Here is a 27,689-nt window from a genome sequence, read left to right on the forward strand (position 1 = left end):
GCCACCACATCCTAAATAACAGGAACTCCCTAAGCCTAACCAAGCCACAGCAATGAAAACATACCTACACCCATGCAACCAACAAACACCCTACCACCCATGCAAAGCCTCACCTGGTTGTGTCTGGAGACTTGGAAGTTTCACTACCCTGTCTTCTCCTACTAATGGACCCTGAGCTTCTTTGGAGGTTCTCAAGCACAGCGCAGCTACCGTATACCCTTGACCTAGCAGTGGTTTGCCTCTAGCGGGGAAGGTCGTCCTCTTTGAGCAAGGCAGGGAAACACATGCAGCGGGGAAGGAGGAAGAGGACAGCTTTTAAGACAGCACGTGTCCCAGCCAGATCGCCCCCTCACATCCAAATCATCCAGACACAACCTCAAACCAAAGAATGGCTCCTAACACCAAAAAACCATCACCTAAAACACCCTCAACATCCAACCCAAAGCACCCTCTCACAAATAACTTATGCAACCTAAACTCAACCCACCTCAAACAACCTCAAGACACTTAAAAAGGGCCTAAAAAGAGTAACCACCACAAACCACCCATCTAAACCTAATGCCTAAAATAACCAACCTAACCCTTCCTAAATAATACAAACATACACAACCTGAACAACATCAACCAAATTACCATAAAGCAAGCTACCAAATGCACCTACACCTATATCCACGGGCTGCAAGCCAATCTAAACCAACCCAACTTCAACAACCAAGCCGCCACATCCTAAATAACAGGAACTCCCTAAGCCTAACCAAGCCACAGCAATCAAAACACACCTAAACCCATGCAACCAACAAACACCCTACCACCCATGCAAAGCCTCACCTGGTTGTGTCTGGAGACTTGGAAGTTTCACTACCCTGTCTTCTCCTACTAATGGACCCTGAGCTTCTTCGGAGGTTCTCAAGCACAGCGCAGCTACCGTATACCCTTGACCTAGCAGTGGTTCGCCTCTAGCGGGGAAGGTCGTCCTCTTTGAGCAAGGCAGGGAAACACATGCAGCGGGGAAGGAGGAAGAGGACAGCTTTTAAGACAGCACGTGTCCCAGCCAGATCGCCCCCTCACATCCAAATCATCCAGACACAACCTCAGACCAAAGAATGGCTCCTAACACCAAAAAACCATCACCTAAAACACCCTCAACATCCAACCCAAAGCACCCTCTCACAAATAACTTATGCAACCTAAACTCAACCCACCTCAAACAACCTCAAGACACTTAAAAAGGGCCTAAAAGGATTAACCACCACAAATCACCCATCTAAACCTAATGCCTAAAATAACCAACCTAACCCTTCCTAAATAATACAAACATACACAACCTGAACAACATCAACCAAATCACCTAAAGCAAGCTACCAAATGCACCTACACCTACATCCACCGGCTGCAAGCCAATCCAAACCAACCCAACTTCAACAACCAAGCCGCCACATCCTAAATAACAGGAACTCCCTAAGCCTAACCAAGCCACAGCAATCAAAACACACCTAAACCCATGCAAGCAACAAACACCCTACCACCCATGCAAAGCCTCACCTGGTTGTGTCTGGAGACTTGGAAGTTTCACTACCCTGTCTTCTCCTACTAATGGACCCTGAGCTACTTTGGAGGTTCTCAAGCACAGCGCAGCTACCGTATACCCTTGACCTAGCAGTGGTTCGCCTCTAGCGGGGAAGGTCGTCCTCTTTGAGCAAGGCAGGGAAACACATGCAGCGGGGAAGGAGGAAGAGGACAGCTTTTAAGACAGCACGTGTCCCAGCCAGATCGCCCTCTCACATCCAAAGCATCCAGACACAACCTCAGACCAAAGAATGGCTCCTAACACCAAAAAACCATCACCTAAAACACCCTCAACATCCAACCCAAAGCACCCTCTCACAAATAACTTATGCAACCTAAACTCAACCCACCTCAAACAACCTCAAGACACTTAAAAAGGGCCTAAAAAGAGTAACCACCTCAAACCACCCATCTAAACCTAATGCCTAAAATAACCAACCTAACCCTTCCTAAATAATACAAACATACACAAACTCAACAACATCAACCAAATTACCATAAAGCAAGCTACCAAATGCACCTACACCTATATCCACGGGCTGCAAGCCAATCTAAACCAACCCAACTTCAACAACCAAGCCACCACATCCTAAATAACAGGAACTCCCTAAGCCTAACCAAGCCACAGCAATCAAAACACACCTACACCCATGCAACCAACAAACACCCTACCACCCATGCAAAGCCTCACCTGGTTGTGTCTGGAGACTTGGAAGTTTCACTACCCTGTCTTCTCCTACTAATGGACCCTGAGCTTCTTTGGAGGTTCTCAAGCACAGCGCAGCTACCGTATACCCTTGACCTAGCAGTGGTTCGCCTCTAGCGGGGAACGTCGTCCTCTTTAAACAAGGGAGGGAAACACAGGGAGTAGGGAAATAGGAAGGGGATATCTGCCTAGCCAGCCAGATCAGCCCAATCAATCTTGTCGTAGTGTTTGTCATCGTGAGATTGCTGTTCTCATCCAAATCATCTAGTCACCATCTGAAACCAAGCAAAGCCATTCTAAAACAGACTTAATAAATTACCTACAATACCTAAGCCAAAGAATCTACAACTTACCACCCAAATCTACCAGCTAACCTCCAGCCATCAACATACCTACAGACAAAATCAAACAAGAAAATAAGAATAAATAAACAAAATCCTTTTTCCACTTCCATCCTTTTTTTATGTGTTCTTGAAATTGTTTTTGGAGGTAAGAAGCCCCTGGCATTTCAGCCGTATAACAGTCTCACCAGTATTCTACTGCGGGTGAGCAGAGGCAACAGTTCACTTGGAAAGGACCTGCTAACATTATCTAGTCCAATTGGCTGACCAAACATTAAAGCATTGTATCAAGGACACTGTTAAAATGCCTCTTCATCACTGACAGGCGTGGGATCTCAACCACCTCTCCAGGAAGCCTATTCCAGGGTTTGACCACCCTCTTGGTAAAAAATAAATACTTCCTTATGAAAAGTTTGAACCTCCCTGACGGACACAGCTTTTTTTTGAGCCATTCCCACGCATCCTGGCATTGGGTACCAGGAAGAAGAGCTCAGTGCCTCCCTCTCCATTTCCTCTCCTCAGGAAGCTGGAGAGAGGAATGAGCTCACCCCTTAGCCTCCTTCTCTCCAAGGTAGACAGACTCAACAGTTCTCAGCCACTCCCCAGAGCACATGTCTTCCAGTCCCTTCCCCAGCTTTACTGCCCTCCTTGGGATGCATTCAAGTATGTTAACACCCTTCTTAAATGGTGGTGCCCAGAACTGCCTGCAGTACTTAAGGTGAGGCTGCACCAGTACTCAATTCAGAAGGACAATCACTTCTTTTGACCAGCTGGTTATGGTGTATTTGATGTCCCCAGGATGGGGGTTGCCCTCTTGGCTGCCAGGGCACTCTCTGCTGACTCTTCTTGAGCCTCCAGGCAACCAGCACCTCAAGACCCCTTTCTGCAGGGCGGCTCTCCAGCCACTCCTCTCTTCACTTAGACTTCTGTTCAGTGTCACTCCATCCCAGGTGCAGAATTCCACTTTTTTTCTTGTTCAGTTTCATGCCACAAACGGAAAGTTACTGTTTCTGCAGTCATGGTCTTGCAATTCGCCTATCAGTGTTAAAGACTGAGGCAAAAACCGCAATGAATGTCTCTGCTTATTCTTCATCCCTATTTGTCAGGTGACTATCTTCAACAAGTATCAGTCCAAGAGATAACTGGAACTGCAATAGCATTTTTTTCCTCCCTGTCAGCAGTTAGAGTCTGATGTATTCTTCAGCCTGTGAGGGGCAGAGTGCAGGTATTGTCAACCTGATGGACAACATCAGTTAGCTCACTATACATATGAAAGCAGGAGGCCTCCTCAGAAAACGTGTTGCACTTGAGAAATTTTACCTCCAGATTTTATCAGTCTTATCAGTAAATTTAGGCTCAGACACTATAAACCAGAGTACAAATGACAAGTTTTAGGTCTCAAAGCAGAAGTTATGAATAGAGCAGAAAGGGTACAATAAGTCAAGTCTCCCTACAACAGGGGGAAAAAACCCAAAGTAAACAAACAAACAAAACCCACAAACAAAACAAACAAAACCCACAAACGAAAATAAACAAACAAAAAAACCACACACACAAAAACAGAAAACTACAAAAAAAAAAAAAAAAACAGGGAAAGAAAACAGTAAAAAGGAATACAAACAAAAGTCTCACAAAACCAAGAAATGTTAGGTGTTTGGAAAATTTGGTTCAAAAATGTCTCAATATGAGCAGCTGATAATCTATATGATGACAGAATACCCAAGAAGTGGAATGTATTTTAGGGACCTGAATTACTAAAATCGAGGTTAAAAAAAAGTCTATTCCACACTGTCTGCAAGACTCCAGTACATTTTACAGACCTCAAAACCTTCTCACTCCTTCCTTATTTAGAGAATCTGTTTTCAAATGACATGTGAGAAATGAGCACACTAGCCTATTTTCCTTTTAAGATCAAATTTACCTCCAACTTCCCTCTAGTGTTACTTGGGAGCAATGGGAATAAGCAAAGCTGCAAGGCAACTATTTTACACAAAACTAAAATTCTGTTCTCATTTTCTGCTTCTGCCTTTCCACTCATGTCAGCCCTTGAGTTACATGATCTACGCTGTCCACACTATAGCTGACTAGGTGAAAGTATCATTTATCATAAGCTCTTGTATTAGGTTTCACAAAATTTGTCAATGTTAATTTTAACAGTCTAATAAAGAGTGCAACATATTACGCTGCTGCGTGCACACATGCATTCAGGGCCAAATTTATTCACTAGGCCGATTTTCAGCAAGTACCCACTCTTTAACAGATGCACCAAGTTTTCTGAGCTAAATGGGTTACAATACTGTGTGCAAAGTACCATAATTGAGCTGCTGCTTATTGAAAATAGTAACCTCTGCAGCTCAGTCTCTTTTACTGTACTCAAAGTTTACCACATGTGCCAATTCAGGACAGCACTCTAAACGGCCACTGACAAAAATATACTTCACTAACTAGAGAAGACCCAGAGCTAATATCTATGACAGGGCTTAAAATAACAACGATCTACATAAAGCTTTACAGTAGATCCATTTCCAAAAATACTGCCCCTATTTGACAAATGAGAGTTTTAAAAAGTACTACATAGCAGAATTTCAGTAGTGTTGAAACCATGGTCTAATACTGAGATTATGCATTGTCAGATCTCCCAGTGGTTCAAATTATATTCAGATCAAGCCCAGGCAACTGATCACCTATTTGTGAAATTAACCAAATTATCTTCTGACAGCTTAACATTCACATGATACAGAGTTTATACCAGTTTTATTCTTTTAGATTCCAAGATGAAAAGGCTACTTAATGCAGCAAAAATTCCAAGAGACATAAGCAGACACTATCTTTTTCAGCACAGGTTGTCAATACAAGGTTAACTTGTCAAAGTCTTTCTACCTAAATCTGAACTGATAGAGTTTATTCTGCTTTGACACACACATGAAATCATCACAACATGGTTTTGGCCACTGTCACTTTCAGACATATTCCATACCCATGTCATATCTAATGTGTGTTATTATAATCTAAACCCAGTAGTTTCTGGAATTCAATGTTAATTATAATTTTGGAAAAGTACAAATACGAGAAAATTATACAATTAAATTATGACCAAAAAAATATGCCTCCGGCCCGGGACGACGGGCCGCCCGGTCCAGCCCGGCCCCCGCACCACACAAAACGGAGAAGGGAGAAGGTGCGTCCCGACCCCCGCCTTTCAGTTTTACGCTATATTCTCAATTTTTCCACAGTTAAAAAAAGCAAGAATTAGGCTAAGGTAAGCAGAGCAGCCCCCTAAACAATGTCAATAGAAGGAATTGAAGGAATTGAAGGAACAAATATCAAGATGAAAGAAAAAGGTAACTAGCAATCTCAATGCTGGGTTGTTAGCCAGTGTACATGAAAGTGTCACTCCTTTAAACGCTAAAGAAGAAACGCACTTCTGTTTCATTCTGTTCGATATTCAAGCAAGCAATGGTTTTGACATTCCCCAGAAAGACAGCCTTTGTAGAGCGACCAAAGAACGGTCTCAGCAGCCTCTGGAGAGGCTCCCAGGACAGGAGGCGGCTCGGTAACAGCAAAGTTGGCCTTGGAAGTCGCAGCGCAGCGCATCGCAGAGCTGTCGGCCGGACAGCACGCACAGGACAGCAGGGCCTGCGCTGCGCCACCGTCCCGCGGCCAGGGCGGCGGGACCGGCCCGACCCGACCCGACGCCAGCGCCACGCCGAGGCCTTCCCGGACACGCCTCCCCTCCGGGCGAGAGGCCACCGGCGCCCGGCCGGACACCACCAGCCGCCCATAGCTCCTTCCCGGCCCGCCAAGCGACCCGACGGACACCCCAAGGCCCGCGGTACCTGCGGCGTGAGGGGGGCGCCGCGTCCCCCCGCCCCGCGCGGCGGCGCCTGCTCCTCGCTGATCTTCTGCTTCAGCTTCTTGAACATGGTGGCGGGAGGGAGGAGGGGAGCGGAGTCTGGCTCCCCGGCTCGTTAGGCGAGTGGCGCCGGGGGGGTGCGACTGCGCCCCGCTCGCCCCGGCCCCGCGGAGCCGCTACTGCCGCCGCCTCTCCTTACCCGGCCCCCCCGCCGCGGAGCAGGTGAACGCCGCGACTACCGCGCCTGCGCAGCCAACGTGGAGCCGAGCACTCAGGAGAGTACGGGGCGCGGCGAGGCACAAACTTCCCAGCGGAATGCCCGGTGCCATTCCTCCCCCCTCCCCGGGGGCGGACGCCGGTGGCGTGGCCGCCCGGCCGGGACTGGGAGCCGAGCCGGCGGCGCGGTGGTGCCGCCTCGCCTCGCCTCTCTCCGCGGGGCGGGAGGCGGCGCTGTGCCGGGAATGGCGCGAGCGGAGGGGAGGCGCTGCCCGCCCGCCGCGGGGTCACCGCCGTTCTGTCGGGAGGCGAGGAAAGCGGAGCGTAAGAACCGCAACAGCCGCCGCTTTGCTGCGCCTTCCCCGCGCTGTGAGAGGGATCAGAGCCGCCGTAACTGTGCGACCTGTCACCTTAATGCTCGCTTGCAGAGGGGCGCTCCGCCCCGGGGCGACGGGCCGCCCGGTCCAGCCCGGCCCCCGCACCACACAAAGCGGAGAAGGGAGAAGGTGCGTCCCGACTCCCGCCTTCCCTGCGCCGCCCTGGGCGCAGCGAGCGGCTTTTTGCAGGGAAGGGGGTTGATTCTGCTTGTTCTGTAGTTTGCTTCCACAGCGAGCGCTCTCTGGACGGCTCGGTCCGTGATTACGAATAAATCCTTTTCATCTGAAGGGCGCACGGCAAATCAGTGCAAAGTCTCGGTTTGCCAGAGGCCAGTTAATACGGGGTTTGTAAGCCCCTACGTGACACAGTCCCGGTGTCTTGGTCAGTGAGTCTCACGCACAAGCTTTTCCCAAACCGAGGAATCGGGCGCGTTGTTATCACAAGGTAATTACAAGGTGCTCGACTCTTGGGCTCGTGAAAGCTGCTGGCTAAACATGCTCAAAAGTTGCTTTTTAAAACCAAAAACCTACCTGCTGATCAGCAAGTTCCATTGTTCTCATTTAGTCCACCCTGAAACCTTTGGAGTACTATATGTAAACCTGTCTATATTGTTTACCAGTAGAGTACTATTAAAGGTGGAAAGGCAGCGTTTGCTACTGCTGTTACTATTCTGTCTTTGAAACTGTTCTTGGCCGCTGTAGGTTACAACCTATAGCTTTAGAGCCCTTGCTGGATGAGATTTGTGTGTGTGCATTCAGTCCTGTCAGTGTGGATGCAGAGCTGTCAGCAGCAGCCGGCATTCAATCTCCAACAATGGGACTATTTCGAAACTTGCTGTGTTGACAGTGATGCTATATGAAGGCTAGAAATAAGTTATGCTATTTGCAAGAAATGCTGAGCTATGCGGTCTTCTGTGTAGCACCATACTAAGGCGGTTGTATGCGGTAATCACGATCATCCAGAAAAGTTTTCACTGAAATACATTCCTGTCATCTTTAAGTAATTTAAGGAAAAAAAGTCAATATGAAATGGATCATTTGCTGTACACTGACGAAAAAGATTAACCAAGATACATCTACAGCAAACATGAACTGCTGTAAGTTTTTTCTAATTTTTTGCTACATGTTAAAAGAAAAGAAAAAAAAAGTGGGTAATTTTCAGCAGCCTGTTTAGCTGTACAGAAACTGAGACTGGTAGTGATCCTTCTCTTTTTTTGTGTATGTTCCCATTAAGTCTACTATACATACCTTAGATGGGAGCAGTGACTTGCACACTCTACTGATTTCTAGTGAGAACTGTTGATTTGAAACACCTTCAAAAACGCTAGTCTGAACCTACAAGCAGTAATAGTCAGATAAGTATTTTGCAGATTTTTATGTTCTCTTTTCTGTAGGTGAGCTTGAAACAGAAGTATAGGAAAACGTCTCCAGGACTAAACAGACAAAACCAGCTGAATAGCAGTCCATGAGGAAATGAGATAAAATAGGCATTTAAGTTTACTGCAGCCATAAAAAGCAAAGATTCTCCATGTAGCAGCACAGCCATATGATTCAAAGGTTGGCAAGCGAGAGGGGCATTGCCTGATGAATGCTTTGGGAAACCCTGTAACAGCCTTCAGTCTCCTAATAAATCCATGATTCTCACACCTATGTGCTCTGTTACAAATGCTAGCTCATCTTCTTCTCTTCTCTTCTCTTCTCTTCTCTTCTCTTCTCTTCTCTTCTCTTCTCTTCTCTTCTCTTCTCTTCTCTTCTCTTCTCTTCTCTTCTCTTCTCTTCTCTTCTCTTCTCTTCTCTTCTCTTCTCTTCTCTTCTCTTCTCTTCTCTTCTCTTCTCTTCTCTTCTCCTCTCTTCTCCTCTCTCCTCTCTCCTCTCTCCTCTCTCCTCTCTCCTCTCTCCTCTCTCCTCTTCGGCATCTACAGATTACACGCTGATTTCAAACCTAGGTGACTAAAAGCAGTATGTGATTTTGATGGGTAGATGCATAAGTGAAAGAACACTAGCTCCAACAGCTATTAAATAGAAAATAAGAGCTTTGTTAATTCTTTCATTAAATGTATCCAGTGCAAAAGAGAGCTCTGTATTATTTCCTTGGAAAATTTAAAGCTTGAGATATTATGTTCTGACTGTTTCTCACAGTGCAGATGTTTTCATGGGACTGAAGGCTATGCAGGAGAGAACAAGTACCAGACCAGAAAGTATGATCAAGGTTATTCTTTCCTACACTAAAGTCTTAGTTGCTGCAGAAAATGGTGAGGTGATTAATTAATTGGAACTCTGTTAATGGGTTGCAGTAATACTAACTCAATGTAGTAATCATATGGCAGTTAGATATTTTCCAGGGGATTTTTTTACTACAGCAAGGTTTTTTTGTTTTGTAAATTCCAGTGTACATAATCACCTCCTGTTCTCCATAGGAGATGCATACCTGAGTTTTAGGAAGAGGTGAAGTAATATTTATATGTATCATTTAATCATATATAGATTGGTAGCATTTTAAATACTCAAGGACAATGTGAATTTCTGTGCTTTTGAATTGGTACAAACCAGGAATATTTTGTGATACATGACAATGTGTCTACTGTTGCGCAGATAAAACAAAGTGGTATCCCACATTAAGCAGTAGTATACAAATTCCGAAGATATATATGTTAACTCCACAAAACACTATCATAAACCTTCTAAAAGGGCTTTAAATATTTTAGTGTCTGGGCAAGTTTGATTTACACATATTGCAAAGCATTTACTCTAAACCCCACAGAAGTCCTGGGGGAAATTATCTGGAACCATATTCTTACATACACATGGGGTCAAAATCCCTTACTTAACTGAATAGTACCTCATTGCTAGAGCTCTGGTCGATCTGATCTTAGTGGATTCCTTTGTGAAGTTAAAAGTAGCAATTGAAAGTGAAGATCTTTCCCCTCCTTTTTTATCTCCCTTAAGTACACCACTTAACATAAGCTAAACAAGAGAAATATGACATTGTTGCACTGTCTGTGAAAGATAAATGTATATCTGCAAACAACACTGGTTATGGTAGATAATTAAATTTAATTCTATGACAGTTGTTAATGCATTTCTGTGGGAAAGAGAGTAGAGCATAAATGTAACAGACAGTGTTTTCACAGCAGTCTAGACCACTAATTGCCAGCGACAGTGGCCCACACGTCCCTGCAGTTCCATTCCCTGCCCTGCACTAGCTCCAGTGCTTGTCAGACCTTTCCCTTAGTCACTTCTGCATATTGAGTCTGCAGAAAACTAACTTGACAAGAGAGCAAATAATTTTCTGCTGACTTATGGTGCTGAGTCCCCTGAGTACAGGAGCTTCTGCAAGAGAGACAGAGGCAGTGAGGAGCTTTATGTTCCCAGGGTCATTTCAGATTGCCCAGGAACGTACGGTCTTTGCTAAGCAATTTGCTTAACTTAAAACTGAAGTAATCCCACCAAGCGCTACTTCCAGTTCGGCTAATTAGCAACTGTTACACAAAGAATTGATACTCTCTCAACAAGTAACTATCTTCATTGCTAATAGCAGCGAGTCTATGGCCTCCAGCCAGTCTATAATCTGATTTTTAAAATGCTGTCTTTAAGTTACTGCAGCTTTCTGGAAGTTGCAAGAAGTCCATGGACATAAATTATTAATATGGCTTTCAATATTCTTTTCTACACCTACAACTCCAGCTACTTTTTGAAAAATGTACGAATTTGCTAGTAGCTAGTTCTTTCAATCCAGTCATCCATCACAAGTACAAAAAGGCATAAAAGAAAGCAACATGACATACATAGTGTTTCTGATAACTTTTTAATGTTGGTTCTCATTTTGTTTGGAAAGAAGGTTTGGTATGTTTGAATTTTTCTTGATATCATAATCATGCTGTTAGAAACTAATGTTTAATAGAAAATATTCCTATTATTCCTACTGGATAATATTTGACATCAAGGAAGTTACTTTATAAATAAATGAACATGAACTGGTAGTAAACAAACCTAAGCAAAAGGGAGCACTAATCATGTAACAGGAGTTACTGTTCAGAGCTTATGTACAGGCCACTATTCTTTATGGACACCTTATGGAATGTTGCATTTGGTAATGACTGCAATTTTTACTCTTACTTAAAAAATTCAAATACTAATGTTGATGTTAAAGCAGTCATACAGTGTACCATACATAGGTGGACAAGTAATCACTTTCAATAGGAAGTATTCTAATCTTTACTTCAGCACAAAGGTTACAAACAACACAACGTTATGTGATAGTGCAGTGAAAACCGTCACAGCTCATTGTACCTGCACCCTACAGAAAGAGGAGAAATAGTTGTGTGAGGTAAATCCTGTGTAGTGCTATAATTAGAACCCTAAAAGCTTTAATATGAATAAAACAGATAATCAGAGCATTTGTCTACCTGATTTAATTTCCATTTTTGCTTTTGTATCTGAGTGTTGTGACTTATAACCACCACCAGATGACAGTATTCTAGAAGATTATGACCGTGCCTCCCCAGAGTCATTGTCAGTATTACCAACAGTGGTATGAGTTTCAAAACATTCATGTCAGGGAACTGACAAAACCCAAAGTTTCTACATCAGCTGTATAATTCTCCCATGTACAAAGTATGGGCTGCTCTTAGTAACTTGCTGGATATCGAACATTTAATTTCTTTACCATGTGGCTGACTTCGTGGTTGCTTAGCAAACAGTCCATTTGCTGATTATTTCTGTATTCATGTACTCACCTGTGGTGCCCAGATATTGGTCTGAGCTCAGCAAAGGTAAAACTGAGCAAAAAGATTCAATAACAGACATTTAAAGTGAGTGATTTAAGGGAAAAGTCAGATTTGTATGTTCAAAATGCACAAGGCTATAAAAAGAGCAGGGGCAGTGTCTGAGAAAACTGACAGGTAGCCTAAAGGCTGCAGTTGTTCAAACTGAGTAGACAAGAGGAATTAACTCACTTCAGCGTGGGGAAAAGCTGACAGGGATGGCTGCTCTGCACCTTGGGAGGGAAGGGAAGCTCTCTGCTCTTGTTGGAAAGTTGTTCAGAGATCACATTTCATGTCACACACTCCTCTCTTTCCAAAAGTACAAAGTGCAAGCTCAGGCACTGAAGACTACTAAGAAACTGCAATAAACTGGGTCACTAGTTAGGACTGCAGGAGGAGGAAAATTATTTGGATCTATTCAGCTGAAAGACCACAAGCCATCTTTCTGTGAATGGGAATATAAGACATGGAGAAATTTAAAAGTTAGTGACAGGATTTGATCCTGCAAGAGTCTTGCTTTCCTCAAACAAAAATCTTCATTTTATCACTACCTTGTTAAGCAGCATTTCCTTTCTTCTTTCTCTAGAGAAGAGGTGTCAAACTAATTTTCACCAGGGGCCACATCAGCCTCACGCTTGCTTTCTAAGGGCCGACTGTCATTTTAGGACTGTATAAATGTAACTACTCCTACACATAACTACTCCAATATTATCCCTGGTTTAGAGCATTGAAACCTTTCTCCTAACTTCCATTTCACTTTAGTTGTACTGTAAAAGCTCTGGAAGCCACAAAAAGGCAGCCAATGATGCTATAAAACAGCAGATCCTTTACATCAACAGTGATGATAGTCACGAGTTTGATTTTAAATTAGCTGGCAGCAGACTCTCATTTGAGTACTTTCATTCTTCTGTAATCACAACAAAACAACAAACAAACAAAACCCACACACATAAAACCACCACCAACTCTATATGGGCAAGAACCTTATATCTAAAAACAAAGAAGAACTTGCTCCTAAAGACAGAGTTTCTTCATGGCAGAGGAGTGGTCTGGTTTAAAGGAAATCTGGTTTCTATTCGCAGCCCTCCCAGTGCCCTGCTCACCCACACTGGGCAAGCTGTTTTGCATTTCAGTATTTCTATTGGTATTTTAATCGAGAACAGTGATGCTATCCAATTTCCTGCAAACACCTGGTTAGTTTTCCTCTTTGCTTGCCCAACTGCTGATAGAAAGCTCAAGGGAATGACAGCTTATTTAGATGGTTTTTAAGAATACTGAGATACACATTCATAAGAAACAATTATTTCCCTCTTGGGATTTTTCTGATTCTACGATAATGTTTTCCCCTTAAGCACTGTCATTAAGAAACAGCAAGTGATTTTGCTTAATCATTTTCAGTCAGCAGGGCTGGGAATACAAGCAACGATCTTCAGATACTGAGGTTATTCAGTTGGGAAGAGCTTAAAAACTGATTTAATTTCTGTGATGCCTTTAGCTAAAGTGTGGAACATCTAAAACCACATCACTGGGGATGCTACACCCCGAAAAATTCACTGCTAAGGAAAGTCACTGAGTTATAGCATAACAAATTCTTAAAGAGGTATACTGAAGAACATTTGCAATTATCAAGGTATGCATCTATTTCAAGGAGAATCAGGAAGTACTTTTTCTAATTACAATACTGTATAATTTGATTGTCACTAAGGAAAACATTCACCTTCCTTCTGCAGTATCAAATTCATTAAAATGGTGGATGCAGAATACAAAAAACAGTGACTTAGGAATAATCATACTACGTCCCTGCATCACAGTTTCCAGAATCTACAAAACAGAACAAATATACATTTTTGTTCAGTGATTATGCAAAGCCATGACACATAAAAGCACAAGGACAATAGTTGTATGTAGCTAGATATATGGATTAGTGCTGGAATTCAGGACACATAAAGGTTATGAAAGTAACAGATCTCTAAGAACACTCAATCACCAATTTCAGATTAGAAATTTGTCAGCATTTAAGATAATATCCTAATACTGACATATTGTTGCTTGAGTATTGTTGTACTCTAAACTCCCTACTACTCTTACTTTTCAAATATTTTGGAGAGAAGTGTTTCTCATCCTCCTTAACTCATTTTTTCTAGCTCCTGGGATTTGCTACAAGATTTGCCAGCCACTGACTAGGGCGGAATATCAGGCTGAAGAGACCTGAGAGCTCTAGGCATGAAATTCTTCTCATGTCTGACTTACTTCTCAATGACAGGCCCATAGGGCACTTCTACATAAAGAAGAGTGACTTACCTTTCAGTTGAAAATAGAGGATACTTCATCACCTCAGCTGAACTAATACAGGAGCAGAGTTATTCGGTATTGATTTGCATACATCATATCTGGCTTTCTTTAAGTGCTTTAGAAACAAATGCTCAGTAGCTCTGATGCTAATGCCCATATAATAAACACAAGTCATTTCACAGGCAAGTCAACCGAGTTCTGGAAAACTCCGTGGTCTAGAAGACATTCTTACTTGTGTATAAATATAATGAAGCAAGACGCTCCCCTTGTTGTATTCTCATGCTATTTCATCATCTCTAGGAGTTCACCTGTACGTAAGGGTGACATGCTGGCACGCTTCTTTTCTGTTATCCCCTCTTGTTTGCAAAGACATCCTGCGAATGCAGAATCTTGAGATGTGAAGCACTCCTTTTTGAGAAAACTATTATTTAAGAGGAAGTGATTACCAAACTGCTCAGAATGCTCCAACTATGTGATTTTGCAACTTCATCTGTTAAGATGCATTATTTCAAATTAAACTCAAATCTAATAGTTGAATTGTTCTCTCTCAGACTTTGCTCATGTTATCATGGCACTTAGATTCCACACTCATTAAGTTTTTCTCTGCTTATTCCAAAAAGGCCAGAGATATTTGGTTTAGCTTAACAAATACCAAGTACAGCTCACAGCATATTTATGTTTAATTATTAATATAAAATATACCTTCTCAGTTTAATAATATAAAATATTCGTTATTGAATATGCAATATAAAATATTCCTTATTGATTAATGTATCTATTAAAATGGATCACTGGCCTTCTAAATGGCAAAATACTGGTTTTCCAACTACCCCAAATAAACTCTGATGCCTGTAATTGAAGTATTACAATGTTACATTTACAGAGGAAAAAAAACCCACTTCAAATTAAAATATCCCCACAGAACAGTGACAAGTCTTCACAGAAGTATTTCCTCTGGTAAGTGGCTTCCGTCCACCTGGACTTTCCCGTGGCTCTGAAAGCAGAGGGAGTATTAACCTAAAGTTTGCAGTGATGCAGTTCAACTCACAGTTAATGCAATATGAACTCACAATACTATATCAAGAAAAATCAAGTTGACCTCAACTTATCCTCCAGCACCTCAAACTTCTTTTAGAATAACACCTGGGGGAGATAATACAAAAAACTGCATTCAGTGTTTTTGGGTCAGATGGAGGTCATAATCTGAAAGTTCAGCTCTAGAAAGATACTAGCCATTTTACAGGTTTGTTTGTTACTACAACATAAAGCGAACCAGCTTGGCATAAAAGAGCAAGACAACCATGTCATTTATTACTCTGTCTGGCTAAATTAAAGGTTTTCAGGCAATTTGATTATTATTTCCAACTGCCAGGTATTTTTTATAAAACTCAGCAGCAATTTGCGTGCAAAGAAACTCAGAGTTATGATGCAAGTCACTTTTAACTAAAGAATTTACAATATGATTTTTACTCTGTGAATCTCTCATATTAAATGCATGTGATAATACTTACTCACAGAAGTGCTACACTGAATTATTTATCAGAGATGAAGGCCAGACCTTGTGCTCAGGCAGGAGGGTCTGCAGTGGATATTTGGGTTAGAATACACAGAACTCATGAGAAAACTGAGATGTCATTCTACCTCCTACTGGTAGTCAAGAGAATAGAGACGAGTTATTTAGTCTTTGATTTCCAAGGATAAAGTGTCATGAACTATTCTTCTATTATCCTACTTTATTCAATTCATCCCTGTAACTATCCAAAATAGCAAGAAATATTATTTCTGCATCATGTAGCTCCCTAAATCTCTGTTGAATTCATTCTTCAGTATAAACTGCCACAATCCAAAGAACCAAGATAATTTTGCAGTTGGGACACTGAGAGAAGAGGAAAAAGTGTTGTAAACAGTTAAAATTTCATAATTATACTATAAATATGCACACAAATACTTACAAGGAAGGCGTAACTTCCTTTTGGTTCAGTTCAGATACTGTAAGAAAGATAACCCTTCACTTGCTGTCATAATGCATTAACCATCGTCATGCTATTATATAATTCTTGTTCAAAGTGTACTCTAAATCTAACAGTTAGTACTGAAAATGTTTCATGCAGTATTTACTCCTCTTCCTCCATGTACTAAAAATTGCTTTCAAGTTCACCTAATTAAGCACAATATGAAGGTCCATACATTCCTTGATTTTATTATTTTAAATATATTTCTAGATACTTAATTCTTTATAGTCTAGTGGTCCAAATTTTTGCTAGTCCATTAGGGACAATACTAAGCAAGTAACATGCTGCAGGTAAGATCAAATTTTGTTCTTGCCAACCTCTGTTACAACCTTTTACTTTCTTATGGCTATGAAAAATGACAGACAGTCTCATTGGGTAACATACTGCCCACAAGTCATGTGGGGCTTGGGATCTTGTAGTGTTGTGCATTTAGCATGTGCTTAAGCAGGAGCCACACAGGAAGGTTTAGTACAGGGAGATAACAGTGGGCTATTATGAAATAAACCACTGTGGGTGAGGCTGCTTTAGCTTCTTTGGTGTTGGTAATCTAGTGTACACAATGCATACTTATAAAATATTCCCTTGTTGCCATCACCTTGCAGGCTGCAAATCAGCCATGAAGCTATCGAGCGGTTTTGGAAATGAGTTCTCTTACCTAAGCAGCCTCAAATACTTCAGAATCAAGATGGTACTTTGCGGCGAATACGAACGACGCACACTGGGACGCAGACAGAAATTCACACAGAGGCAGAGATCTTGTTCAGGAAGGAGCACAGAGCCTGGCCAAGCAGAGAGCTGACCTAGGCCTAGGTTGCTTTCTTTATTCACCATTGACAATTTATAGGATTTACAGGTACAGGCCTGGACTAAGATGTTTACAAAAAGGTGCTTTTCCACTAATTGTTATTAAGAACACACTAAACCCATGTGATGTTTGTCTCACTTGTTTTTCCACTCATTCACAGACCAGGCCCAAAGACATTCACACACCACATGCACTTGGGGGCGGTTATCCGGCCCGAAATACCATTCTCACGAGTCTGGGCTATAACTTTTTACAATTATGAGAAACGTACTTCAGAGTAATCTGTCCAAAGCCCTTTATATATTATTATGTTAGTATTATGTCTTTGACCGTCTGGATGGTCATGTTAGTATTGATCTTCCTTTATCATCCAGGTGGCTGGAACCGCACATCTTGCTTTCCCACATTTTACTTTCCAACAGTACTTCTCTGGAGTTCAAAGGAGAAATTGCCGTTTCAGAAGACCTAGTCACCCAAACTGGAAAGGCGGACAGGTAAACAGAGCAGTTGCTCAACACAAGCCTCAGAGCAAAGAGAATAGTGGTAGACTGCAAACACAATTCATAGCAGAGAGTTGAGTACATGAACAATTGTCGAATCACTCTTTGTCCGTAAGTGAATAAAATTTCTGAATTCTAAGTTCAAAGATCTGCACTTTTTGAATGCAGTTTTGTATTTTTTTAGCATTGATTTACATACAAATAAATCTTGTTGCATCATTCATGCAGAGATGCCCTAAGAAGACAAAAGCAGAAAGCATTAAGTCAAAAGCTGTTATATGGTGCAAAGGAAATAATGAAGGGGAAGAGAGTTCCTTTATCCTTATTTGAGAAGATGACCACTGCAGACAAGAAATTTAACTCCTATGAAGTAAAGTCCATTAATGACAACTAGTAATTTTGCTTCTAGTTATGAAAACTAATTTCATTTTTGCTATAGTGGAAGAAATTAGTCGTTTTGTTAATTTAGCCTAAGACTGGACTAAATTAAGTCTAAGACTGCTCAAAGATGAAAACTGCTGAAAGACAGAAATACTGAAAGCATAGAAAACTGAGGTTTGCCTCCAACGTTTCCAGAGAGGACAATGTTTAGGAGGGGAGGGAGAAGAATGTAAATGCTGAATAAGCTTAAAAGGCTTCATGACTCATATGAAATGCTTTCTTCAAGAATGGGAAACATATCAGGTATGTTAGTCAACAAAGAAAATATTTCTAGTCTTTAAAGCACAAACAATAATTGTTTGCTTTTTAACATCATCTTACTGACTGTTGCATTTTAAATACTTAAGTATATTTTTATTTGTTGACATATTTGGACACAGGGGAAAGCATAAATACTGAAAATATAAGCTGTTAACAGGATTTGAAACATGGGACTCAAAATTAGACCTCACAGTGCAAATATAGAAGAGAGAAAGGATCAGAAAATGGCATCACTGCAGAGATAACAGCTTAGTACTGATAAACGAGAGCAGCAGTATTGCCGAACGTAAAGGATACAAGTATCAGGTCTTCAGTACACTAGTGTGTACACATATATATATAAATGTATATAAAAAATAACTTTCACATTGTGATACTGACCTTCCAAACACTTCTATTACAGCAACTTGCAGCAGGAGTATATTCCCAGCCAGTGAGAAGCTGCAAACAGCAGCAGTTTTCATCAGCTGACCAGGGATAACAGCTTATACTTAGGCACCTACTTCTCTCTCTTCTTACCTTCACTAAACCCCTGCAAACTCCACTCTTTTGGCTTCTCTGTGCTAAGCCAAAGAGTTCTCACTCCTGGGTTTCGTCCAGCTGCCTCCTGCTGTGTTGCGCCCCCACACTCGCTGCTGGGGCACCTGGCAGACCAAATGCTGCGACCTTCTTCAGGCTTTGCACCCTGCCCGGCACGGGCTGGCATCAGAGCTGCTGGGCAAGACACTGCTGTCACTTTCCAGGCTCTGTGTTGGGCTCTAAGCTGTTATTTGTCATTATCAGGAGAATTATTTCAAATTTCAAGCCTCTGGATTTTTTACAAAATCCCCGAGCGAAACTCTCACATTTCTCATTTAAACCTAGCACTGTCAACAGAAGTAAAATAGATTCATTCAGCACTGAAGAATGATGGGTTTAAGTTCAATGTCTTCCTTACAACTTTTTTCTTTATCTCAATAATTTCCGTGGTAACTTTTTACAGAACACTTCTCAGTACCCTTTCTGGATGCTACTCCTTTAAATGTGACAAACATGAGCAAGCACAGCCCTCAAATAACTAATTTGAAATAAGAGTTTTTACTGCTTTTCTTCATCTAACATAATCTCATCTTTCCCGGGGCTTTTTATTTTTTGAGGAAAAGGTCTGCATGTTTTAACAGTAACAACATCTAGGAAGCTACTTTTTTCCTGTTCTAGGTTATACTCCAGGCATTACTTCTGCCCTTATCAATGACAAACTACAAGAAACACAACTATTTTGTAGTTTCAGACAACCACATTTTAGTTGTATCAACTCATATTTTAATGTTTAGATAGCAGTTACGATCATTACTGATGACAGTCAGTCATCATTACTGTTTATGTTTGGTACCACCTTTTACAAGCAACAGAGCCAAATGTCCTCTCCATAACATACGAAAGTAGATTAACGCAGATGCAGAACTGGTGGTTCTAAAAATGAACGTGGCTGCCTTGCTTACAAGGAATTGAGAGCTGTGGTATTTCCCTCAGGAAACAGGCAAAGCTTGAAAAGTCAGCACACATCTCACTTGTGCTGCTCGGGTGACTATTTAAATTTTTTCTCAAAGGTTTTGAAGTAAAGCAGACATGGAGAGGTAGGAGAATATCATGACATCTTCAGTGAAGGAGCAACCTAACAGCATGAAATGGTTATTTAGATAATTGTTTGTCATCAGATGCTGCAAGCTGTTTGAGATTGATTTAGCCTAGTTTTAATACTTAATTTATCAGTATATGATGTTTTGGTTTATACATATTGTATGTATGTGTATTTTACATATATAAATAAAAGTTATAATTTCTGTTGGTGATTTGAAGGATTAATAAATTGGTGGATTAACCCATTCTATTTTCATTAATAAATCCTAAAAGTATTTGTTTTCAGCCATAAGTAATTAATCTGATATCTATACAAAGTCACAAAACTAAGTTGTTGCATAAAAGATTAGGTATGGTTCAAAGTACAGCTTTGCTTTGAAAAATTACTGTAAAAACAGTATGAAAAAATCCATATTTTTTGTGCCTTGGTTCTGACACCATATAAGCTTTTTGTAGCCATGTAGAGAGTTTGGGATTTTTTTGGGGGGTGGAAGGGATTCCCCATCCTGGCCCCAAATTGCCAGGCTCACAAACCCAATCTTGGCTCCTGTAGTCACCACCCAGTATTATTTCTTGCTCATGTCTCACTTCCTGCAACAAAAGTTCTCCCTGCCAAACTGTGTCCTCATTACAGTTGTGTAATCCCATTTTTTAAAAGTGATGCCCTCACTGACACCTGTGCAAGCTGAGCTGAAGTTGCGTAAGTAACCAACTGGCGCCCTTAACTGGATGCTAATAAACAAGTCTGCACAAGAAACTATAATCTAGTTTGTGTGTGCGCTCTCTTTTTTAGCTGAGCTGGTCAGAATAGTTAATAAGTGTACAAAATATTCAGGCATGAATCACCACAAAAGTTACTGGATTTCCTTTCAAATGCTACAGAAATTTTGAGCAAGACTGTGGTGTCACTCTTCAGAATTCAATCATGCCTGGAAGTAGACTTGCCCAGTATATATTTAGAGTGATATCTGCTTGCTTTTATACTGCTTTTATATTTGCTGAGCCTAGAAACAGCAGACGACAGATTCTTCCTCTTACATCATCACTAGCTTTGTTTACACGGTTTCAATCAGTTTGACTTCTGCTAACATAATTCAGGAAGTCTCATAGAGTTGCACAGGTATCATGCATAAGTGTAATTTAGGACATCCCTTAATCGAGATTATTTGCATGAGTGTCTTAAAAACCCCCCAAAAGGCAAGACAAAACCTTAGAAATCACACACAATCTTTTCTTGTTCATTTATCAAATACAGAATTCAACAACGTTAAGGGTTTTTTTTATATCAGGACTGCACGATACATACAGAAACATAAATACTTAGGTCACAAAGGTTGAGCTGCTATAACACTCAGACGATTCAACATGAAGTACATGTAGAGATACATTTGCTACAAAATCTAAGTAATCCTATGTTCAGGCTCTAAAATGTAATGTACATTTAAAGGAATATTATAAATTTAACTTAGGTTTGGGGTTAATTTTTATATTTTCAAATTATACATCCACTTTTCAGTTTGGCCAGTTCTAGTGTTACAACTAGACATCTGGAGTCTTGTAGTAGCTTCGCTTTCTAGCTGAATAAAAGATCCACGTATTGTTGCAAGAAAGACTGAAAAGGGATACGCTAATCCTGTATGAAGTAAGTTATTAAATTCAAGACAAATGTCAACAGGTTTGATTTTACAGATGAGTAAGACACTGTTTAAAACGTATTTTATTTAAATGAACTAAGTATTATGAACATTTCTGTGAACTTTTCACATTTCTCTTCTTCCTCATTTTCCAGTGGTTGAATGCCATTAACATAGCATTACTCTAAAAAATTAAGAATATGAACTTTATTAAAAAAAAAAATAGTATGATAGTCCTAAAATTTCAAGCATTGGAGTTACTACCTGCTCTGTGATCTGGCAAAGCTAGTTTTGCTCTAGATCTTGAGTGCATGTACTTTATAGACAAATATTACTTAATTCCCAGTCTTCTGATTTTCAGTTCAGTAAGTGGAGTTATTAAACACAATCTGCTTGATCTGAAATGGGCTGCTCCACTCAGCTGCCATTGACTGATGCAGCAGTGTCTGCTCATGGGCTATAAAGAAACTGGACCAAAAGTGGTGCTGATGAAGTCTACAAAGATACGAAGTTACCATTGACTGGCTTCTGTGAGCAATATACAGATTTGGCAATCTCCAAAGTAAAGGGAAGTTCAGAGCCTGACATTTGAAATTTAAATTTCAGAGTCCTTTTGCTTCCCCAGTTTAACAGCACTTGTATGAAGGAAACATCCACCTTCACCTTTATATAATGATGCAAATTAATGTCAGGCATATAATACACCAACGGAGAAGAAGTGCAGTGCAGCAGCGAGCAGCAGACAGGCTCAACACTGATGGAAAAGCACCTCTCTCAGTTTGGCTTTCAGTTATTCCATTTGATTGGGTTTTTTTAAATACATTAGACAGAGGGTCAAGTTTGTTACTGGAGAAAGTGAGATGAAGAGTCAGTGAAAGCTGGTTTTGTTATATGGAGAACCTGTGCACTTGAGATTTTGAAGAGAATTGTAAAGGAGTAGTTCCTTCGGGAAGCAAAAATAAAAGAGTGGTTTATTTTTTATTATATTTTCTAAAGAAGACAAAAAATCATAGTAGGTGTGTCTTAGTTATATTAATAATTTGTTCACTTCTGCATACCTAGTGGGAACACCGTAGTAGGTGATGATAATTTGGGGTAAGGAGATATCAGGCATAGGAGAGTTCTGATAAAGGCCCATTAGGTTTTAGTGTTTTATAAAATCTAAATGTACTGAAAAGTCATATTTAAACTTTACAGTCTAATGACACTTCTATATAAAAAATATAACGGGTGTCAGAAAGGTGACTAAGAAAAACATATGAGTATGTACTAAAAGATTCCCGTGTTTACTCACTTGTGCTTAATATAGACACTGCTCGTTAGTTCTGCAAACTCAACACAACTGTATAAAAGTGAGGTGATTTCCTCCTTGTGGCTTGTGTGTCATCACTAAAATCAACCAGCATTTCCACAATCTCTTTTGGGGGATATATAACACACAAAAAATAGGTCATGACTTCAGATTGAGTTTTCAAGAATTATATTCAGCATAGAAAATTGTCAGTATTTCTCTGTATATCAAACAGAACACAGAGACATTTAGAAGTACATCTATCAAGTATGTAAGGATGACAATACTTGAATCTCTAGTTGTTTTTACAATGGAATAATGATTAAAAGCTATATATGAAAACCAAATATACTGTTATGTATAATATAAATACCTTCAAATGTCAAAGCTACACCCTATTTTTTAAATTCCTTTTTTTTTTTAAGACTATAGCTTCACTTCCTTAAAAAAAAAAAATCCTTACAAAATCTCAGTCCACAAACCTTGTTAAGATATTTCATAGTTTATTTACATCTAAATGGGATCAATCCAAATAGTGCCAGTATCTTCCCCTTATTTCTTATTCAACAAGATGATCTTTGGACACTGTTCAGAGCACTATAGTGCTCAAAATTTTACTGTACAAAAATTAAGACTAATCTATAGAAATTACAAAAATATTCCTATGAACACACTCTAAACATAAATCCCCAATATTTTATTGCTTACCTTATTTCTAAAAGACTAAAATAAAAATACCTGACCAAACCAGTGAAAATAAATACCTAGAAAGCGGAGAGCATTCTGTTTTCAATTGTTTGGTGAATTAACAAATCTGTGTTAAAACAGATGTTTTCCACAAAAGAGTGCATTTACTTGGAAATGTAGATTTCTGGGAACCCACCCACAGCTATTCAACACAGTCCAAGCCTTTCCCTGCTGAGGAAGCAATAGATCTGAACCAGGAAAACTCATATAATTCTACTGCTGGAAAACACCAGAAAGATTTGTGGGTGCTAATCCCCATAAAAATACATTGCATATGCATATTTCCTGCTGTGCCCTCTGAATTTTTGCACTATTAAAAGTAAATTAGGTGAAGGGGAAAACTAAATATCACCGATTCTGCAGTTACTTAGCACTACTAGAAACCTCCTAGCCTAGATTAACCCCTACAACAACAGCTGTGAAATGTGCATATCCCTACAACAAACAACCAGGAATCCTGAATGCTTGTTTTTTTTTCCACTACTTGGTAAACATCATATGGATGCAAAAACCTTATAGAGGAAGCCAGATAATAGTCCCTCAGTACTTCAATGAATTCTAAAAAAGATTTAAGAATTTTGTGATTACATTCAGCAGACAGTCTGCATGCATTCTGCCTTACAACCATTTCAAATATTCTCTTTAAATTGTGTCACATCATTTAGATTTAAGATTCAGATTTAAGTCATGCAACCCTTTACTTATTGCTTTGAGTGTAACTGAAAATTAACATTATTTTGAATAATGACAAGTGCTTCAACAGAGCTGGTACTGAATAATTTTAAAGATCTTTTTACTCTGCCACAGGATTGCCCAGTGTCTGTTTAGGGATTAAACTGGACTATAATCCTACATATGTGCCATCACTATTACATTCTTAACCAGAAACTGCAATAATCATGAAACAAAAGCTTCTCGGGAAGATTAGACATGCTAAACAGAGGAGGGGGAAGGAGGGGAAAATATTTAAAACTGCACAAATACAAACATTACACAGGAAAACACCTTTTTCTGTAAACTCTCTCATCTAAGCTGTTTCAGTGACAAAATCTCTTTAAAATTGCATACAAATTATTGCAGGAAGTTGATATTGTTGAACGTGTTCCCTATAACTGACTTACAGGTTCACCCTAGATATACTTCCTTAGGTGACCATTACTCTAAAAAGAACTAAGATTTTGCTCAGTTGAGACATTCTATGGGTAAAACAGCTTTAAAGAGAGCTTTCCAGAAAGGAGAGAGTAAATCAGCAGGTTCAATTACTTATGACAAGCAACCTATACTAATCTACCACCTAGCAAGAAAACAATGAGGAGAAAATACAAAGGCAGATCCAGTGATCATTCATTCATTCATTCATTCATTTATTTATTTTTAGCAGAAATCCATTATTATCAGAGCAGGCTTTATACTAACTTCAATAAGAATCTGTTCAAGGCAGAATCATAAATTATTTTAGATCTTGTAACTGCAGCCATTTTACAGCAAAAGTTCTAACATAACTTTCATTTTCTGGCTTCTAATTAGAGGTTTATAATGAAACTGTATATAGCTTGACTGTTTAACTACTCATTAAGGATGCTGAACTCAGAATTGCTACTGTGACATCCTGTACCACTGCCTGCAGTAACTGCGCTGTGTATTCGCTGCACTGCGCACCGCTTTTCAGTCAAGTAAACAATTGCTCTTTTAAGCCACAAAAATGCATGTCTGCTCTCAAGGAGACACGTGTTTTGCTGCATCATTAAAGAAAAATTTGCAGCCTATGATACCAAAAGACTAAACATATGCAGATATCAACACTTCATTTAAGAAAAATGTACAAACAACCAAAACCATTTTTCCCTTTTACACAGCAATATATTAACAGAGAATCATCCCCCACAGACCTGGGACATCCCACATTTCAGAAGATTCCACACAAACTCTCTCCACTCAAGAGGGAATGAAAGACTTCTTCCACCAGCTTGACCAAACCAAAGTGACCTGAGATGTTTTCAATGAAGACTCTCCAAAAAGCCCAGAAAAATCAGCAGGTGGGTCCTTCTGTAAGAATAAACTTCAAATAAAAATGTAGTTTTCAAGCCAGTAATTTTGTTAGGTCTTTCCTACTGATGTTCTACGAGAAACTTCCTGCTTCATCTCCCTGTGGTGAGATCATCATCTATTACTACAGAAGATAACTTGCTGTTAAAAATAAGCACAGTGAGGCTATGCTGTATGATCAACTCAGGAAAGAGACTGACACAGTATAGAGTTTCTCAGACAAAGTTATAAAATACTAATAAAACTCAAGCTGTTTTACACCTACTGTAACACACTAAATTCACTTGCAAACCCTTTTCTTTATGCACATTCACTTGAGCTTATTTTAGTGAGACAACATTTGACCTCTGCCAAGGGCTCTGGTGAATGTTCTTGTGTCCTCCCACTAGGCTTGTCATTCTAATAGTACTTTTTCATTCCCAGGTGATTTCTAACATACGAAACACTATTTCCTCCAGCTGTTTGATCATCTCTGTGTTCTTACAGACACCCTCCACATACTGACAGAGGTGTTGAAAATCAAATAACTACAGATCTGATCCCAAGTCTATTTCGCAGCAGTCTTACCAATACTTTTATGAATGCGAGCTGGCTCTTTGTGCATAAATTAGAATATATCCAATAGTATAGCCATTTCTTTATTTTCTATATGTTGTCCTTCGGGACTCTGATGCTTGCTTGTATTTAAATCCTGATAGTACAGAAGTCTGGTCGCGCTTGGGCCAGTGTAAGATAAGGTGTAAATGCTTGCCGAGGATTTTTACCCACAAACCCTGCCTGGCACCCATCCACGTGAATCTGAGGCACTCGTGTGGCGTGCCAGGCCAGAGCGGTGGCAGCAGGAGGCGGCCGGGTCGGGGACGAAGCGAATCCGGCGGTGCCCGCGGGCTCCGGTTCCTCAGAGGCGGCTGCGGCCTCCCGGGGCTCCGGCTTTGGGCCGTTCCATGGGGAACGCCGCTCGATTTAAAAAAAAAAAAAAAAAAAAAAAAAAAAAAAAGAACCCCGGCTAAAATGGAGAAGCAAACATAAAGGAGAAGGTCGCAGACCTACCTCTCCCCGCCACGGGGGTGAGTCAGCCGGCCTGCCCGGTGATAAGGGGGGGCCGAGGCGTAGAGCTGGGCGCCGCTGCCCTCCCCACCGCAGGGCACGGCTCCCCCTCCCTTCGCCGCCTGCTGAGGAAAAGAGAAACGGGGGGAAAGGAGGACACGTCTCCTCCGGCAGCGCGTTTAACGCTGGCTGCTGCCTCGCCGTCTCTGAGCGCAAAGGGCGCCTCAGGACACAGACACCCGCCCCCGAGCACCGGCCGCCCGGGACCCCGCCAGGGCCGCCGCCCCGCCCGCCCGCTTTGCGCATGTGCTCGCACCGCCCGGTTTCCCCCCCTCCCTGTTTCTCGGCGGGTGCGGCGCCTGCGCCGTTCTCCTGGCCGGCCTGTGTAAGGGGCTGGGGCGGGGTGGCTGCACGCCGGTCTCGGCGGCAGCGTGGGTCGGGTACCGCTCCCGCAGCTGCTGCCGGCCGTCCTCCCTTCTATCCGTCGCCCACCCGCGGGACTCTGCGGGTGCTTTGCCATTAGCCGCTGTCTCCTACGCGGCTTCTCGGTGTGGCTGTAACCGCCCGGCATTGAAGGGGAGGAGGCAAGGGCGGGGGAGAGGGCGGCCTGGAGCGGTGCGGCTCGTCTTTGCCCAAAGCTCCGGTTCCCGCGGCCCCTCACGGGGAAGGGGCGGGTGGGGGTTACGGAAAGGTGAAGGAAGGCAGCAACTGCCTTGCCGCGGCCCCTGGACGATCCGTGCCCGGCGGGCATTCGCGCTCGCCCTGGGGCGGCTTCTGTTCCTTGGACTCTGGGCGTGGGGAGTGAGGGAAGGAAGGAGCCTGAGTCGGTTCCGGGACCCAGTAGCCCCTCACAGCCGTGGAAGGGGGGGAGAGGAGAAACACCCCCCCGCCCCGTCCCTATTAAGGCGCTCCGGTACTGCAGCAGGCTGGCCCGCAGGTAAGGCTCCCTGGGGCCCGGGTAAGAACAGGGTGAGGGCCGGGAGGAGGGGGGGACGGGGGAGGGTGTCATACACACACAAACCCGGGCGGGGAGCGGGGTGAGAACCCGGTTCTTCGGGTTTAGAGAAGCGGGGAGGGCACGGCGGCTCAGCCGGGACTCCCTCGTCAAGAAGGTGAACCGAAAGGAAAACAATAAGGGCGGTAGCCGCGGGCGGTGGTGCGCGGTCCCCTG

The 27,689-nt window shown here is 41.7% G+C and overlaps 4 protein-coding genes across 12 annotated transcripts in view; 2 read left to right on the forward strand and 2 right to left on the reverse strand.

Annotated features, from left to right (window-relative positions):
* The window catches only part of GOLGA4 (golgin A4), a 107,026-nt gene extending 100,335 nt beyond the window's left edge, over window positions 1–6,691 (reverse strand). For 2 of the 5 annotated variants that reach the window (XM_082045316.1, XM_082045315.1), the window contains exon 1: window positions 6,450–6,691. In XM_082045316.1, coding sequence (XP_081901442.1) covers window positions 6,450–6,536 — 87 coding nt within the window. In that variant the 5' untranslated portion in view covers window positions 6,537–6,691. The remainder of the gene's footprint in view (window positions 1–6,449) is intronic. The other 3 variants (XM_082045317.1, XM_082045314.1, XM_082045313.1) reach the window with 2 other exon arrangements.
* Window positions 6,606–19,480, forward strand: LOC309436275 (uncharacterized protein). Its single transcript, XM_082045328.1, has 2 exons — window positions 6,606–7,188; window positions 17,306–19,480. Exons 1-2 carry the CDS (start codon window positions 6,928–6,930, stop codon window positions 17,507–17,509), a joined length of 465 nt encoding a protein of 154 aa, XP_081901454.1. The 5' UTR covers window positions 6,606–6,927; the 3' UTR covers window positions 17,510–19,480.
* On the reverse strand, window positions 19,472–27,269 carry LOC309436274 (uncharacterized protein; the record flags this gene model as incomplete). Its single annotated transcript, XM_082045327.1, has 3 exons — window positions 19,472–25,471; window positions 26,522–26,640; window positions 26,963–27,269. The coding sequence occupies 3 exons, from the start codon at window positions 27,267–27,269 to the stop codon at window positions 25,361–25,363; spliced, it is 537 nt and encodes a 178-aa protein (XP_081901453.1). The 3' UTR covers window positions 19,472–25,360.
* The window catches only part of LRRFIP2 (LRR binding FLII interacting protein 2), a 55,438-nt gene continuing 54,629 nt past the window's right edge, over window positions 26,881–27,689 (forward strand). For 2 of the 5 annotated variants that reach the window (XM_082045322.1, XM_082045321.1), the window contains exon 1: window positions 26,882–27,455. The gene's annotated coding sequence lies outside the window, so the exon portion shown is untranslated. Of the gene's footprint in view, window positions 27,456–27,689 lie in introns of all 5 variants that reach the window. The other 3 variants (XM_082045320.1, XM_082045323.1, XM_082045324.1) reach the window with 3 other exon arrangements.

Source organism: Streptopelia decaocto (genome assembly GCF_964273445.1).
Source record: "Streptopelia decaocto genome assembly, chromosome: 2".
NCBI classification, from domain to species: domain Eukaryota; kingdom Metazoa; phylum Chordata; class Aves; order Columbiformes; family Columbidae; genus Streptopelia; species Streptopelia decaocto.

Coding starts and splice junctions, on each gene's coding strand:
- LOC309436275 (XM_082045328.1), top strand. CDS start 6,928: ATGGCGCGAGCGGAGGGGAGGCGCTGCCCGCCCGCCGCGGGGTCACCG. Junction 7,189..17,305: donor CAAAGCGGAGAAGGGAGAAG/GTGCGTCCCGAC, acceptor TTTATCATCCAG/GTGGCTGGAACCGCACATCT.